This window comes from Cydia fagiglandana, chromosome 16 (assembly GCF_963556715.1).
Source record: "Cydia fagiglandana chromosome 16, ilCydFagi1.1, whole genome shotgun sequence".
Taxonomy (NCBI): domain Eukaryota; kingdom Metazoa; phylum Arthropoda; class Insecta; order Lepidoptera; family Tortricidae; genus Cydia; species Cydia fagiglandana.
In genome coordinates, this window is record NC_085947.1 from 7,963,581 (window position 1) to 7,978,474 (window position 14,894).

The following is a 14,894-nucleotide window of genomic DNA, read 5'->3' on the forward strand; positions in this document are numbered from 1 at the left end:
TATGAAACGATTAGTTGAATGAAAATGGTCTCGCTATAAAATATTATACTGGTTATGACTTGACTGTGGAATAACAAACTCTATGCTAACGTCGTGGTTGTCGCCGGCTTGCTTGGGCGCCTGCCAGGTCGCGCCGGACCATGAACTTTATTAGGCAGACGGCCCTCTCGATTTACACCCCAATATATTTGCATCTGCGGCCATAAGGGGGGCGCTAAACGATTAAGTTTGTCGAGCAAGATGCTGCACAGTGTCCAAGAAAGTTGGCAGAAAAGTTCTTCGAGGCGCAGCAGAACGGAAATTTCACTTTGACAATTGGAGACACTCGGATTTAGGAGTGGAATGAAGGAAATTAAATAAAACTTAAGTAATATCCGTCGCATTCATGTATCTTAAAGTCAATATAATGGTAACAAAAAGTTCCTAGTATGACGGATATTATATGACTGTTTATATGAGTTGCTGAGTGTACGCAATTCCGCTGTGGACGTAGTTCACCATCATGCTGACCCAAGAGGAGAGCGTGGCGACGACACCAGCGTCCTCGGGCGTGTTCACCGTGATGGAGACGACGCCGTTGTTAAAGATCTCGCCGTTGACCTGGGGACTGTCGGCAACCTCGGGAAGCTCCGCGACGGCAACCGGTTCCGGGGCCACTTCGGGGGCGACTTCAGGGGCAGCGGGCTCAGGCAGCTCGATCGGGGCAGGGACGACCTCGGGGGCAGCGGGCTCGGGCAGGACAACAGGCTCAGGAGCCACCTCTGGTGTAGCAGGCTCAGGCAGTACGACGGGGTCGGGGATAACCTCAGGGACAGCGGGCTCAGGTATAACTACGGGCTCAGGCACCTGAGGAGTACCAGGATCCGGCAGCACGATGACCTCAGGGACCTCAGGGGCAGCAGGCTCAGCAATCTCAGCAGCTTGTTCAGCTTCGGCGGCCATGGCAGCCTCGGCTAGTCCTTGGGCGGTGAACGGGTGGAGAGCGTTAGCGACGGCGGCCACCTCTCCATCCACGATCTCCTGCACTTTGACGTCGACGATGTGCCCGATGTCCAAAGCCTCGCCCTCGGCTAAGCCGTTGACGACCACCTCCACGGCATCTCCGGAGGGATCCGTCGGGATGGGGTTGGCGAAGCCCACCGCAACGAACAAAGTCAACAGTAGAAGTTTCATGGTGTTTTGCTTACCTAAAATAAACATTACTAATATTAGGTAGTAGGTCGAAGTAGAGATACGTTTTCAATAGTATCGAACTATAGAAGTAGGATAGTATATCATTGAATAAACTTGAGCTTAGGGTTTGTAATACGGTCCTAACTTGTGAGAAATGGTTGACTGGTAGAGAATGCCTATACCGGCATTAAGTCCGCCTGTTGTACTTTTTGTATGTGCAATAAAGTTTAAAATAAATAAATCGACTCAAATACAATTCGTATAAAGCCGGTTCTCCACCAAGCGCACGCGCTCGCGAGGCAGCCTCGGATGCGTGGCTGGCGAGCCTGGCCTCACGAGGCAGCCTCGTGGTTTAGCCCGGAGATACTGAGGCGAGCCTCGCGAGGCAGACCGAGCCATCAGAAGTCCGAGCCAATTCACGATGGATAGTTGTGTAATTTCTGCTGCTGCTATTTTTCTAGTGGCTTATTGTTTAAAAAAGAGGAAAACTCACATTTTAAGAAAGTATCAACAAGACGCTGGTGGATAAAAAAACTTTATGAGCATCGCAATCAACACGGAAATATATTATTTCAAGAATTGTGACTTGACAAAACCGTACATAATTTAACCGTACATAATTTCAAATTCTTCAATGCATGTAGCATTGAAGAATTTGAAAATTTGTGCTCATTGTTGACTGAGAAAGTGAAAAAGTGACGACACAAGTTAGTTACAGAGAAGCAATAACTGTGAGAGAACGAATTTTAATAACTAAGATGTTTAGCAAGCGGAGACTCTTATATCAGTTGGCAATTCTTATTTCGAGTCCGAAACTAGAGTATTTCAAAAATGCATTTCCTTAGACATTTCCCTCCAACAGTCTTCACTCGTAAATTTATTTAAATGTTTTGGATCTTTGGGATCCTACAACACCTTATGTTCACCATATAGTTGAATTAAGCAAATCGACTGTTCTTGAGAGTTCATAATTATTAAAATTATATTCGCGCTCGCGAGCCAAAACCACCACCAGTCCACACCGAACGAGCAGCGCACACCGAGGCACCTTTGAGCATGTCGCATTTACCGACAGCGGACGGCTCGACCCCGAGGCACGCTCGGCCGAGCCAACGTGCGCCCGAACGGCCCCGAGGCACGTCCACACAGACCGAGCCTTTGGCTCGCGAGGCTGCCTCGCGGGCGCGTGCGCTTGGTGGAGACGCGGCTTAAGGAGTTGAACTCCGTTGTTTCAATAGATAACTATCTATATATTTAAATGATAGATTATATTGAGCATGTTATGAATATGTAAGTAGTTTCTTAAGTTGTTGTTAAAAGATATTTTATTGTTGTATAAAATCTACCGCGGATGGAGTATCGAGACAAACCTTACTGGTTTAACGATACTTTTGTAATTAAGCTTAGATATTGTGTTGTAATTACCTGAAAAAAAAAAAAAAAAAAAAAAAAAAAAACACAATATTTTCTCTTTCATAAATTAAACCTTAGCCCTTAAGATACACAAAATAACGGCAGTCCTTAATATTACCTACAATATATTTCAACAATACATTATATCTGTTATTTGACAGTATTTATAATTTTATGTCAATATTATTATACATTAATCGTCTTACCTGCGCTCTTGACGAAGGATATAAGCCGTATGGCACACAACCCAATTTCGCTTTAGGTAAATTTTGTCCCAACATCAAAGCCGATAGGTTAATCTCCATGGATTTAGATCGGCCAGCTCTATAAAAATGTAATGGTGATATATAAGCAATAAACCGATAAGTAATAACTACCTTTGTCAATGATAAAACTTCTATTGTCCTGTTAATAATTAGATATCGGCTCCTACCGTATCTAAATTAAACAATTAATTTTAGGGACATATTTACAACTTTAAAGTAAATATACATAGAACCATAGAACGTTTTCTAATTACATGTCCTTGAAAACAAATGTAACCACAATTCTCGTTAAAGTTTCTTCTTTTTTTTGTAAATCTCAATTAAGTTTCTTCTTAATTATTTTTCACCACACCAGCTCGGAAAGAATTACTTTACACTTCAAAAACGAATAGCAAAGTTGCATTTTATCCACATGTGAGGCAAAGTAATCAAATGCAAATTTTGAGTTGTTTTCTTATGTTTGCTGGTAGAATTGACTTTTAAATGATGATTTTGGATGATAAATATTTAATAACATTCATTTGGATTTGATTTGGTTTGATTTTACATTTAATATTTGCTTCGGGTTGGTGTGGTGAAAAATTTTGTGTTTCACTCGGGGGCAAATTTTGTTTAACCCTCGTGCTTTGAAACCCTCGCAACGCTCAAGATTCCATTTTATTACAGGTAAGTTCGTTTAATTTCCAATTATTATTACGCTGCACAAACTTCTTCAATGATAATTATTTACTTGTAGTAGGCGTAATATCATTCAGCCTCTGGCCATGTTAATTTTTTGGTTCAATTTTGGAATCTTTCGCTTGCTCGGGTATCAATATTAGCACGAGCGGTTAAACAACAACTTTGCCCCCTTGTAAAACAAATAAGTATGATTAGATATATTAGTGACCTAGCCGTTAATTTTTCCAGTCAGACAAAATAGCTAATCTATAGCAAAATATTAAGCATCATCACCGTCCATATTTCATTCAACGAATCAACCAAGTCATCTAAATACATTATTCGAACAATATTAGTCTCTATTCCAACTAAATAGGGTGGAAATAACCTAAGCATATGGAAGATATATCGTTCGACCGATATCTACTAGCTTCAGTAAGACAAATATTGGCCAAGACTGCAGCGTCCGAGGGCATATTATGCTTATCGGATTTGCAATGATTGAATAGGAGCTAGCAAAACTAAGTATACCTACTCGTAAACTTGAAATCGATCCAAATATTTGTTTTATTGATGGTGGAAATTAAATGGTTAATGTGTGCACAACCCGTAGTGGAGACGATGTTTTTCGAAATTGTCACACTAATCATAAAACTTTGACTGATATCTTGCTTAGTTAAGAAAAGTTGAAGAAGTAACTGCGAAAAATCAAGATCTGAAGAAAAATAGAAAATGGAGAAATCAAGACGAGAAGTGCTCAAAGACTTCTCCAGCAGATAAGCTGTGCGCTTGTTTGCTATTCCGTAATAAAATCGCTAAATTGCAAAACTTTTAACTAACATAACATGTTATGTTATGTGTTCCTTACGTATAAGGTAATATAAACAACGTAATACGATAATGTTAAATATTTTATGAGTTTATTGACTTAATCAATTTTATCATACAATCACATCATAAAGTGACGTATGCTAGCGACTGATAGTTTCAAGTTCTTTATTTGCGTTCATGTTGTACAATATGGGTATTAAATAACAAATGAGTTGTTTCAAACATGAGCCCTGCAAGGGCATAGCATTATTACTTAACCTAACTTATACCTAATACAAATAAAAATGTAAAATTGTAATCTTATTAGAATAGGTACATCTTAAAACTATCTATGTGTAACATATTGAATATAAAATAACTTATTAAAATAAACTAAAACTACAAAGAAATTAAAATTAATACTAAAATAAAAGAAACTTACCTATAAAATAAAAACCTAATTATAAAAAGAATACCCCCTCTAGCAGCCTGTGGCATGGTACCCATTACGCTGGCGGCGTTTCCTCGCTGAACCGCCAAGGCGATTCGTTGCGAGAAATACGCGCCAGCCGCGTAGCCAAGATGCCAATCGCTCACGCTCCGTAGCGATCGAAACGCAACTGTCACTGTCGCACTAATATGGAAGAGTGATAGAGAGACATAAAGCTTTTCGTTGTCGAAGCGATAGCGATTGTAACCTTGGCTAGGCCTACAGCTCTGGGATCCCCTGTGGCGTCAATCAGCCGTCCCGACAGGGCCCTCACAAAGGCCTGCATGTCGGCTGACCAAGGGCCCAGTGTCTACCGCGAGCGCCGCAAACTCGTAGTCCTTAAGTAAGGACGAATATTTGCGGCGCTTGAGACCTTATCATATCATTTAAATATTCGTCGACAGTGTAGTAGCTTTTGTTTATAAGGGTTTCTTTTAATTTTCTTACAAATAAATGTTCTTTCTTTTCTTCCTTTATATTTTGTGGTAATTTATTATATATCTTTATGGACATTGATAGAGGGCCAGACGAATGGAGTTTTAATCGGGAGGGTGGTGGCATTAACTTTGATTTGTTTCTTAGTGTATAAGTTAGCTGTACATCTTCACGTTTGGTATATAATTCTGAATGTTTACGGACAAATTTGCATATTTCTAAGATATAGAGGCTAGGTAGGGTAAGTATTTTGTGTTCTTTAAAATGAGGTTTACAACTATCAGTTTGCTTTATGTTTACTAGTATGCGGATAAGTTTTATTTGTAAGATGAATAGGGAGGGAGCATTTGTACTGTTGCCCCATAGGATTATTCCATAAGAAAGCCAGGAATAACCATATGCATAATATGTTGTAAGTGCTGTTTCAAAGTCTGTGGTTTTCTTTATTTCGCTAAGTGCATAAGCAAATGTTGAGAGTTTACTTCGAATGTGTTTAATGTGCGATTTCCATGTTATGTGACTATCTATGACTATTCCGAGTAGTGTAAATTTATCAACAATATCTAACTTCCCGTCTTTTATATCCTTACGTGACCGTAGGGCGTACCTTTCCACAAGTTTAGTGTTATATAAAAATAATTCATCTTTGACCAGACTTTGGCAGTAAAAATGCATCACCCTAAGATAAACTCCATACTTGACCAAAATAGTATGAAAATAAAAAAAACCGGCCAAGTGCAAGTCATTTCCATTTCCTATAAGGGTTCCGTTTTTTCCTTTTAAGGTACGGAACCCTAAAAATAATTAAAATTTTGCGTGGTCTTTATACAGATTGCGCCTAATGTCCGTCTATGCTAATGCTAAATGTACAATTTAATCTTTAACCGTAATTGTTGCAAAATGAGCTCATTATATACCTACATAGAAAACACCCAGGACTCAGGAACAAATATTTGCGTTCATCACACAAATAAATGCCTCTACGGGTATTCGAACCCAGGACCATCGGCATGCAGGGACATCGACAGGCAGGGTCACTACTCACTAATAGGCCAGACCGGGTCGTCTGATATGAAAATAAAAATTCTGGTCTGGTTTAATAAATCCGCAACAGATACCGTGTCCCATAAAATAGCGATTTGTAATGTTGTTACATTGCCGGCAGTTTATCACGATGTCAGTAAAACGGAAACAAATGAGATCACTGCAAAGTGTTTCTTTTAACAGGTTTACTCAACATTCTGTTATAGCGTTCCGATGTAGACCAGTCAACAAAAAATCTGTCTTATAGTGGTAACACACTATCGCACTGCACCGCGACCTTGGTGCGTCGCACTTATAAGTGAGAGCGAGAAAGAGATATCTGTTTCTCGCTCTCACTTATGAGTGCGACGGACCAAGGTCGCGGTGCGGTGCGATAGTGTGTTACGGCCTTTACAGTAACGAGGCCAATTCTGTTATAATAAATTGTTATGATTTGGGTCTTGTTACGACACGACCTTGATGATAAGTTGATGATAGCTCACGCTAATTGGTGCGCGCAAAATGCACTGGGGGTTGGAGTCATTAAGTATCTCTCTTGCACAGAGAACCAATAAGGTTCGCGTGAGATCGTGTAACAGGTACTGAGAGGCTGAGAGTCGTTAATAAAGTAAATGTACGTTAAATTTAATTAATAATAATTAGTGTCTTGACGGTCTATATGAAAAAAAGAGCTCTATCCATTAGTCCAGCGGTCGGCAACTCGCTGCCCGCATGCGGCCCGCGTACCTCTCACTTACGGCCCGCGAGCCTCCCCGGCTAGTTTGTATGTAATAATAGACAAATGACAATGTCTGATAAAGTCATAAATATTAGCAAAGTGCGGCCCGCGTCCACTTCGTTAACTGCTATGTGGCCCCTGGCGGCAAAAAGGTTTCCGACCGCTGCATTAGTCGATATATTACTTTACTGTGATTATAATAAATTTATAATTTGATAACTGTAGGAAGTACTTCGAACCCTTATTATGACTTTGCACGTGATGAATCAGATGTACATGTGCCCAAGAGTCATTGTAGGTCTGGTCATCAGGCACAAAAATATTTTAACTTCTGTTTATAATTTGGCATCTGGTTATCTTGTTTTTCAGTTATTCCATTGGCATAACTGAAAAACTTTGCAGTCGTTGACAAGCTAGACTCGGTCCTTCTCAAAAGGATCTATATGTATGTCGGCGGCCGATCGTAAGATCAGGCAGAATCGTAATGTTCCTGTGTATTGTTTTGAGGATAGTCACATTAACCCAATATATAGGTAAGATAGGTTCGTTAGGTTGCTTCAGAATGCCCAAAGGGCAAACTGCCCAGAAATAGCTACGCGGGGCTCCGTCGACTCAGTGAACGAGTCAAAGATTTTGACGTTTCACGATATGCCTAGGAATTTCACGATATGCCTGATCTTACGATCGGCCGCCGACATGTATATCGATTATACATTGATTAGAATAGATTAAATAGTGTTGCGATTCAGCAACACGAATGGCATTGCCTGTAGAATGTATACAAGCGTTCTATTTACGATTGATCGTAACAGATGTTCACGTAAACAAAATAAAATAGACCTAAATGCGAATCCTCGAGGAATATTCGACCGCTCCCAAGGGCAATTAGTGATATGGCAACAATACCTCGACTATGGTAAAAAATTGGGGTCTGTTCGACTTATCAAATTAACAGCTGTGTCGTGACCAAAATGTTATTTTTACAAGCTTTTATTTAGTTTCACCTGACCGTTGTCTGTCTGTCTGTCTGTCTGTGTGTAATCAAATCTTGCAAGTTAAATTTGATCCACTTCCCGGTTTCCGATTGAGCTGAAATTTTGCATGCACGTATAAATCGGATGACAATGCAATATTATGGTACCATCGAGCTGATCTGATGATGGAAACAGGAGGTGGCCATAGGAACTCTGTGATGAAATAATGTAACCTAATTGTGTTAGGGGTTTTTAGAATTGTCTCGATGAGTATTAGTTGTCTGTCGTAAGAAAAGTACAGTCAGCGATAAAAGCTTGTACCAAAAATGAAATTATTGCCATAAACTTATTCATTTATAAATTTACATTAAAGTGAATATGGTGGCCATGTTACGCTCTTTCATTTGCTGAGTCGAATAGGCCTTAGGCCAAATCTGAGTACTACTAAAAACAAAAGCATGGGTTAGTTAGTCTCACCCAATCCCATATAATTGATTACATACGTATACCCACACTATTTAGAACTGGTTAATAAAACGATTCTACATATGGCTTAAATATTTATTTGTTAGTTTAAACAAAATCGAGACCATTTAAAATGATATAAAAACATTATGACATAAATAATATAAACAAAATGGTTAAATGGTTATAAGTATTAAGGTATGAGGAGGAGAATAATTTGGATGTAAATCCATGCTCTTAGTGGACTCTACTACAAAAAATAATCTTACATAGTTAGTCTTGGCCAAAATATTAAACGTTATTAGCCCTTACAAGCACCAGAACTGGTGTTAACTTTGCATCCCAACTGCCATCATTTTCTTGAGGAGTAAGATCACCACTTTTAGCTTTTTCAGAGATTCTGACTAACACATCTTTGTAAGGTTTCTTCGTGGTGCAATCAGCAATTGCCTCATCTACATCTTCAATGGTAGAGCCAGTGGGAAGAACAGTTTTTCCGGTGGTGTAGGGTGTTTCCTTTCCGTACGCGAGGTCCATGTAATCGTTTAGGACTCCTTCTAGCACCTTCTTGCAGGGCGCATTAGTACTGGTGTCCTCGATACCAGTAGAAAGCTCGGACATAGTTATAGTGGCCATGATGATTTGTCTGTGAAGATGAGGTTCCATTAGTAATAGTTATAGTAGAACATTTTACTTAGTCAAGTATTTTTACTATTTAAAGCAGAGTCTGATCATTGCTTTACGGTGACGCATTATTTGCGTAATAAATTTATATTGATATACCTAGCCATAGCCAATAGGGTAATTCGTCAATTATTGGTCACTGTTTAGTAACTGCCCACCTTATACTAAAAATTGATTATATTCGCCTATAAACAGAATTCATTACTCAGTATAAGGTTTAGGGTGGCCAGTAAATTAGTTATTCCGTTCACTGAGCTATGAAATTTTTGACAATTGCATCAGAGATTTTAGCGTGCACGTTTATATTACGAACTCTATGATAAGTTGATAACTACAATATTTCCTTCGATTAGTGTTTCTTTTAAACAATCAGGTAATTTGCTAATTAATAAAATGGTATGGGTATTAGTTTACCTAAATGTTTCAGGTATCATTGTTTTCGGATTCGTAAAAAATTGATAATAATTCACGGCAATAAATTATTAGTTATCGCTCCATTTTATCATCAGCATGGTACATAACATTTATTATTTATTTATTACATAGGTAGATACACTTTTGATTGGAGCATTAATGTGAGTACTCACCTGTAATGATAATGACGAACACGGATCGAAAGAACACTGGGTATCACCGGCACAGTTGCGCACTACCGTCACCTCAATGTACCACCACTTTTATACAAATCACAATCAGGGTCTGGCGTGTCATCGGTCGAAACCAAACCGCGAGTTATCTAGCGCGATAAAAATCGCATTTCGCATTATTTCGCTTACATACAACGCTGATAACGAGCCCTAAAAATGCACTCATGTTTTCATGCGAACCATGTCGATTCAAGCTTCTTATCTTGTCAAAAGTAGATAATATTATGACACACCTAAGATACACTATCAATTATTTAGTGGTTAGATTATCCTTAATTTATTCCGTATAAAATAACATGGTAAATGTTCTAAATAGGTCAGGTACTTGGTTGAATCTTTGTTTTTTACATAATTATGTTCCCCCATTTCTATTAAGATTAAGTATCTAAGTAAAACCACTATAAAAGTAATTATTATATTTTTTCTTGTATTTTTTTTCCTCACAATAACGATCCTTCTATCTCAAATGTTCTGTAAAAGTCACCCCAAGAAATACTACAAGTTTATATTATAGTCATGTTTTATAAAATATATGCCTCTTAAAATATATAATCTACTCGTAAGTACTATATTCTGACATAACATGTAGGTACCTGTTAAACAGGCAGGTCTTACTCAACATATGGGTACCTACTTTTAAACCCCATTTAAAATAGTACACGGATATTTTTATGCTTGATTTATAATTATCGCACCTACTTGCATCAGCTTGATTGATATTTTTCAGTGACCTCTATTATTTAATAAAATAACGGTGGCAGCTGGCAATTACAGTTGGCAAAAGCATATGAGTGGCAGTGTCATCATTATAGAAGTACTTCGTCTGCGTGAAATTAGTAATAGCAGCTAGAGTAAGTATTGCGCCTGGGGAAAGTCTAAAGGCAATCATTCAAACTGACAATATGCTTAATTGCTTACATCAATCAACAGGCAATTCATTAATTTTCTCATTTTCACCCCACTTTTCACCCTCTTTAGGGATGAGTTCCGACATAAAAACTATCCTATATCCTTCCCGGGGACTGAAACAATCTTCATGCCAAATTTAAACTAAATCCGTTCAAAAGTTTAAGCGTGAAGAGGTAACACGTACACAGACAGACACACTTTCGCGTTTATATATTATTTATATATTAGTAGGTACGGATAGTATGGATGGATAAGTCAATTGTTCTGTATAAAAGTAAATCAATATATTTTCACATAAAATTCTTAAGTTTAGACGCGGTCACCCTCAGCATCGCCGGCGGCGACGACGGGCGCGGGCGCCAGTAGATCAGCGGGGTTGACCTCGGGGGTCTGGACTACGGGCACGGGCGCCAGCAGGTCAGCAGGGTTGACCTCGGGGGTCTCGATGGCGATCACGTCAACGGGGTTGACTTCGGGGGTCTCGATGGCGATCACGTCAACGGGGTTCTCAGGGGCGGGCACGATCTCGATGGGAGTGGGGGCGGGCACGATCTCGATGGGAGTGGGAGCGGGCACGATCTCGATGGGAGTGGGGGCGGGCACGATCTCGATGGGAGTGGGGGCGGGCACGACCTCAACGGCGATAGGAGCGTCCACCACCTCAACGGGGGTAGGAGCGACGGCCACCTCATCGACGACTACCACGGGTGTGGGCTGGATCGGCGCCTCGTCGACGACGATCACGGGGGTGGGCTGGATCTCAACGGGAGCCTCAGGGACGACCACGGGAGAGGGCACCTCAACGGCGGCGGAGGACTCCTGAAATATTATAATAATTGAAATTTTCGTGTTAAGTATTCGTCGGTTTTCGATTTCTCAACTGTATTGAATTTAAAAAATAATAAGAAGTTTTACACAGTTCTATAATTTAATGCCATATTCTGAGCAAACCCTGGGTTCGTTTATGAACGTAAAACCGCTGAGAGAGATTGGAGTTGAACATACCTGGTTGATGTTGACGATGATCTGGACAAGGGGGTTGCCAGAAGCGTCGTTGATGGCGGCGGGGACGATGGGCTCAGCGACGACGCCGGGGGCGACGGGGGCGATGGGGGTGTCGACGACCTCCACGGGCATCACGATAGCGGGGGAGGCGATCTCGACGGGCAGGAGACCGACTGGAGTGAGCACGACAGTGGAGTCCTGCGGATTAGTTTTATATTTTATATGAAGTTCAAGAACAAAATGCAAGGTATGTAGGGTTTACAAGCGCTTTATTTAGATATTTTTCTTAACTAACCCTTTTTTCTCTCCTATTAAGCACCTACGCGAAAAGCGGGTTTAGGTATTGTTGGTCTGTGAAGTAGTCAAGTTCGTTAGCTCTCTTTAGATGCCAAAATATCTCATAGGAACAGAAGCCATGCACATCGGGGCTCAATCAACATGATACCCTGGTACCATGGTAACCTACAATTATGAATTATCTCTGTTATATGGCAAAAAAATATGTATTAACTTACAACAGGCTGGCCAGCGAAGAGCATTTCCATCATGCTGTTAAGGGCCTGCTCGAGGTAGGGCAGATACTCGGCGGGGGTGGCCGGGTTCTGGATGGCCTCAGACAGCTCGTTGAGGGTCCATTGCGTGGTGGGCGCGGCGGCCGCGAGGGCCAGTACGGCAGCGAAAACGGCGAAGAATTTCATTGTGAAATTTATATTTGCTGGAATTAAACGTACTGGTCAGTGGTCACACCAGATAAATTAATGAGGCTTCATAAAACTTGTCAATCAAGTTTATTATGAAGTTTCTTCAGTTGGACCCGGGTATGTCCAGTGGACGGGCAGCAGCGTCCCTCAAATTCGGTGTACTCGACTGCGATCGCCAACCCGCCTGCCAAGCGTGGCGATTTATGGAGGTCCAAAGGGGAGGCCTATGTTCAGCAGTGGACGTCTTATGGCTGAGATGATGATGATGATGATGATGATGAAGTTTCTAGTTTCCGAATACAGTTTCCTCACAAATTCCGAGTAATCTTAAGATAGCCTTGCGACCAGCGCAATGCGCACCCTCTTTGCTTCCTCAGTTTGAAATATCTTAGAATTTTTACGCTAAATGTACGACTAGCATAGCTTAAATCGCCGTGTGCCTGCTATACGGCCACAATTCAAAAATTTTAATTTTCTGGATTATTGCAGATTCGTATTCAAAATTGTTCAATTTACGACCTTATTTCGAGAGCCATAGCAAAAAAGGTCTTTAAGAGCCTTTTTCTCACAAGTGGCCTTATGCATTTGACCATAAATTGTCAGACGATTCCCTGCAATACAGCCACTTACCAGTCTGCCGCCTGCTCCCGCGGCGTTCGCACATGAACTGAGGGACTACCGCGAACCACGTTCGACGTGTTGCCTTCCTGTCACACTTACCTACGAATTTACAAGTGCGACAAAGAGGCAACACGTCGAACGTGGTTCGCGGTAGGCCCTCAGACGGCCCTTTTGAGTTGTGACTATATAGCACACGTTTTAAATGAAGCTTTTGAGTTGCGTCCTAGAATATAATAATTAGTTGAGTTACACATATTATCGCGTACAGTGATCTTGTTCCTATCAAAATTGATAAAATAAAGGGATTTTAACTATTTTGGTGTTTTTATTTTTATTTGCATGGTAACCTTTATCCAATAATTTTGTGTTTAAATTTGGCCGCAACCCAAAATCTTTAAAAAACGTTTCTGCAATACGGCCACAACTCTAAATACCTGTCTTTAGGGCCTTGTGTCTTAAAAAATATACATTTCTTTTAAAAAGTGGCGTGGTCATAAGGAGGGTTATATCATTCCGAGTAAAAAAAGCTAAATTTTAAATTCATAGACCTAAAACAAAAGGAGTAAGATCCTATTAAACACCCTGAACTATACTCTCACAACTTTGAGACGCGATTTCTCGAAAAAAACGGTTTTTTGAGATGTGGCAGTGTAGCAGGCACACGGCGAAATAGGTGATAGTAATCAATTTTCATGTAAGTAATTCAAACTAATTCTAGGCTCCCTTTGTAAGTACTGTCACAAATATGTTTTAATTTAATGAAATTATATAAAATTTGTCAATTTAATTATTGTCCGAAGACGATTGGCACTTACCGAATCGCTGAACGATTTAATTTTCGCTTCCCCGTTCTCAAAATTTATACCATTTTAAATTGATAATTATTGAATATCTGGCAGTAGTTTATGACGGGATTAGCATATTAATCAGCCAACATTACGACCACAGATTTAAGTGTAAAATTTATGATAGATAACTTTATCATTCACCTTTTAACCGCCATAGAATTTTTTATTGAGCGTGCTCGTGTCGCTGGAGATACAGAGTAACACGAAGTTTTGTCTTATTTATCCATTGACGTATATCTGATCGCGAGTTAGTCGCGGCTTTCGCGCGTGAGTTGTGCTGCCAACACGCGACAAGCCGCCAAGTCGCGCCGATCTGTCTCTTCTCGGGCCTGTCGCGGCCAGTTGTGCTAGAGGTGCAGGATGGGCCTTATGGGCACTAAAAATGGTAGGACAGCGGTGTCACTCACGAATTCGAGCTAATCGTGCAGTCTAACGAAACTAGTTGCGACCAATCGCGCGCGTGATGCGAACTCATCAACCAATCGCGTTGTAGCGGTGTCACACCGCTGTACGGCCCCATTATTATTGTCCTAAGGCCAGTCCTGAGATATACGTCAATTAGGGGTCACAAAATCGTGCGTATTTTAGAAAACCGGTTTTTCGGTTTTTGTGAAACAGCAAAACCGGGTTTCCGGTTTTTTCGGTGATTTCGATTTTACGTATAATTTGTAAAATAAGGAAGTAGGTATTTTTAGGATCAATGCTTTAATATTAAATCTTCCACACAATACCATCTGGGGATATAGGAAATCTGACGCCAACGGGGAGGCGATCATGCACTGGGCAGATAGGAACAACACCGTTTTAGACGTTTGTAACAAAGGCAAAGGAACGTTCAAATCAGTTCGATGGAGCAGTGACCATGACCCACACCTAGTCTTCACGAGAGCAATAGATAGTACCTCAGTGGCTGCCGAGCGGTACATGCTAGAGGATTTTCAACACTCTCAATACCGCCTAGTATTAGTTGTCATAGGTCTGAAAATACCGATCGTAGAGGCAAGAGCCTAACACCATCTCGCGGAAGTTTG

General features: G+C 40.5%; 3 protein-coding genes across 3 annotated transcripts; all 3 read right to left on the reverse strand.

Moving 5' to 3' along the window:
- Positions 1-287: 287 nt before the first annotated feature.
- On the reverse strand, positions 288-2,875 carry LOC134671885 (E3 ubiquitin-protein ligase RNF12-B-like). Its single transcript, XM_063529739.1, has 2 exons — positions 2,793-2,875; positions 288-1,187 (listed from the first exon to the last, which is right to left on the reverse strand). The coding sequence occupies exon 2, from the start codon at positions 1,171-1,173 to the stop codon at positions 451-453; it is 723 nt and encodes a 240-aa protein (XP_063385809.1). The 5' UTR covers positions 1,174-1,187; positions 2,793-2,875; the 3' UTR covers positions 288-450.
- Positions 2,876-8,688: 5,813 nt separating this feature from the next.
- Positions 8,689-9,105, reverse strand: LOC134671886 (uncharacterized). Its single transcript, XM_063529740.1, has one exon. The coding sequence runs from the start codon at positions 9,082-9,084 to the stop codon at positions 8,740-8,742; it is 345 nt and encodes a 114-aa protein (XP_063385810.1). The 5' UTR covers positions 9,085-9,105; the 3' UTR covers positions 8,689-8,739.
- A 1,842-nt stretch (positions 9,106-10,947) lies between these two features.
- LOC134672216 (calphotin-like) lies at positions 10,948-12,453 on the reverse strand. The gene is made up of 4 exons (XM_063530117.1): positions 12,209-12,453; positions 11,694-11,891; positions 11,160-11,507; positions 10,948-11,069 (listed from the first exon to the last, which is right to left on the reverse strand). Exons 1-4 carry the CDS (start codon positions 12,389-12,391, stop codon positions 10,998-11,000), a joined length of 801 nt encoding a protein of 266 aa, XP_063386187.1. The 5' UTR covers positions 12,392-12,453; the 3' UTR covers positions 10,948-10,997.
- Positions 12,454-14,894: the final 2,441 nt, after the last annotated feature.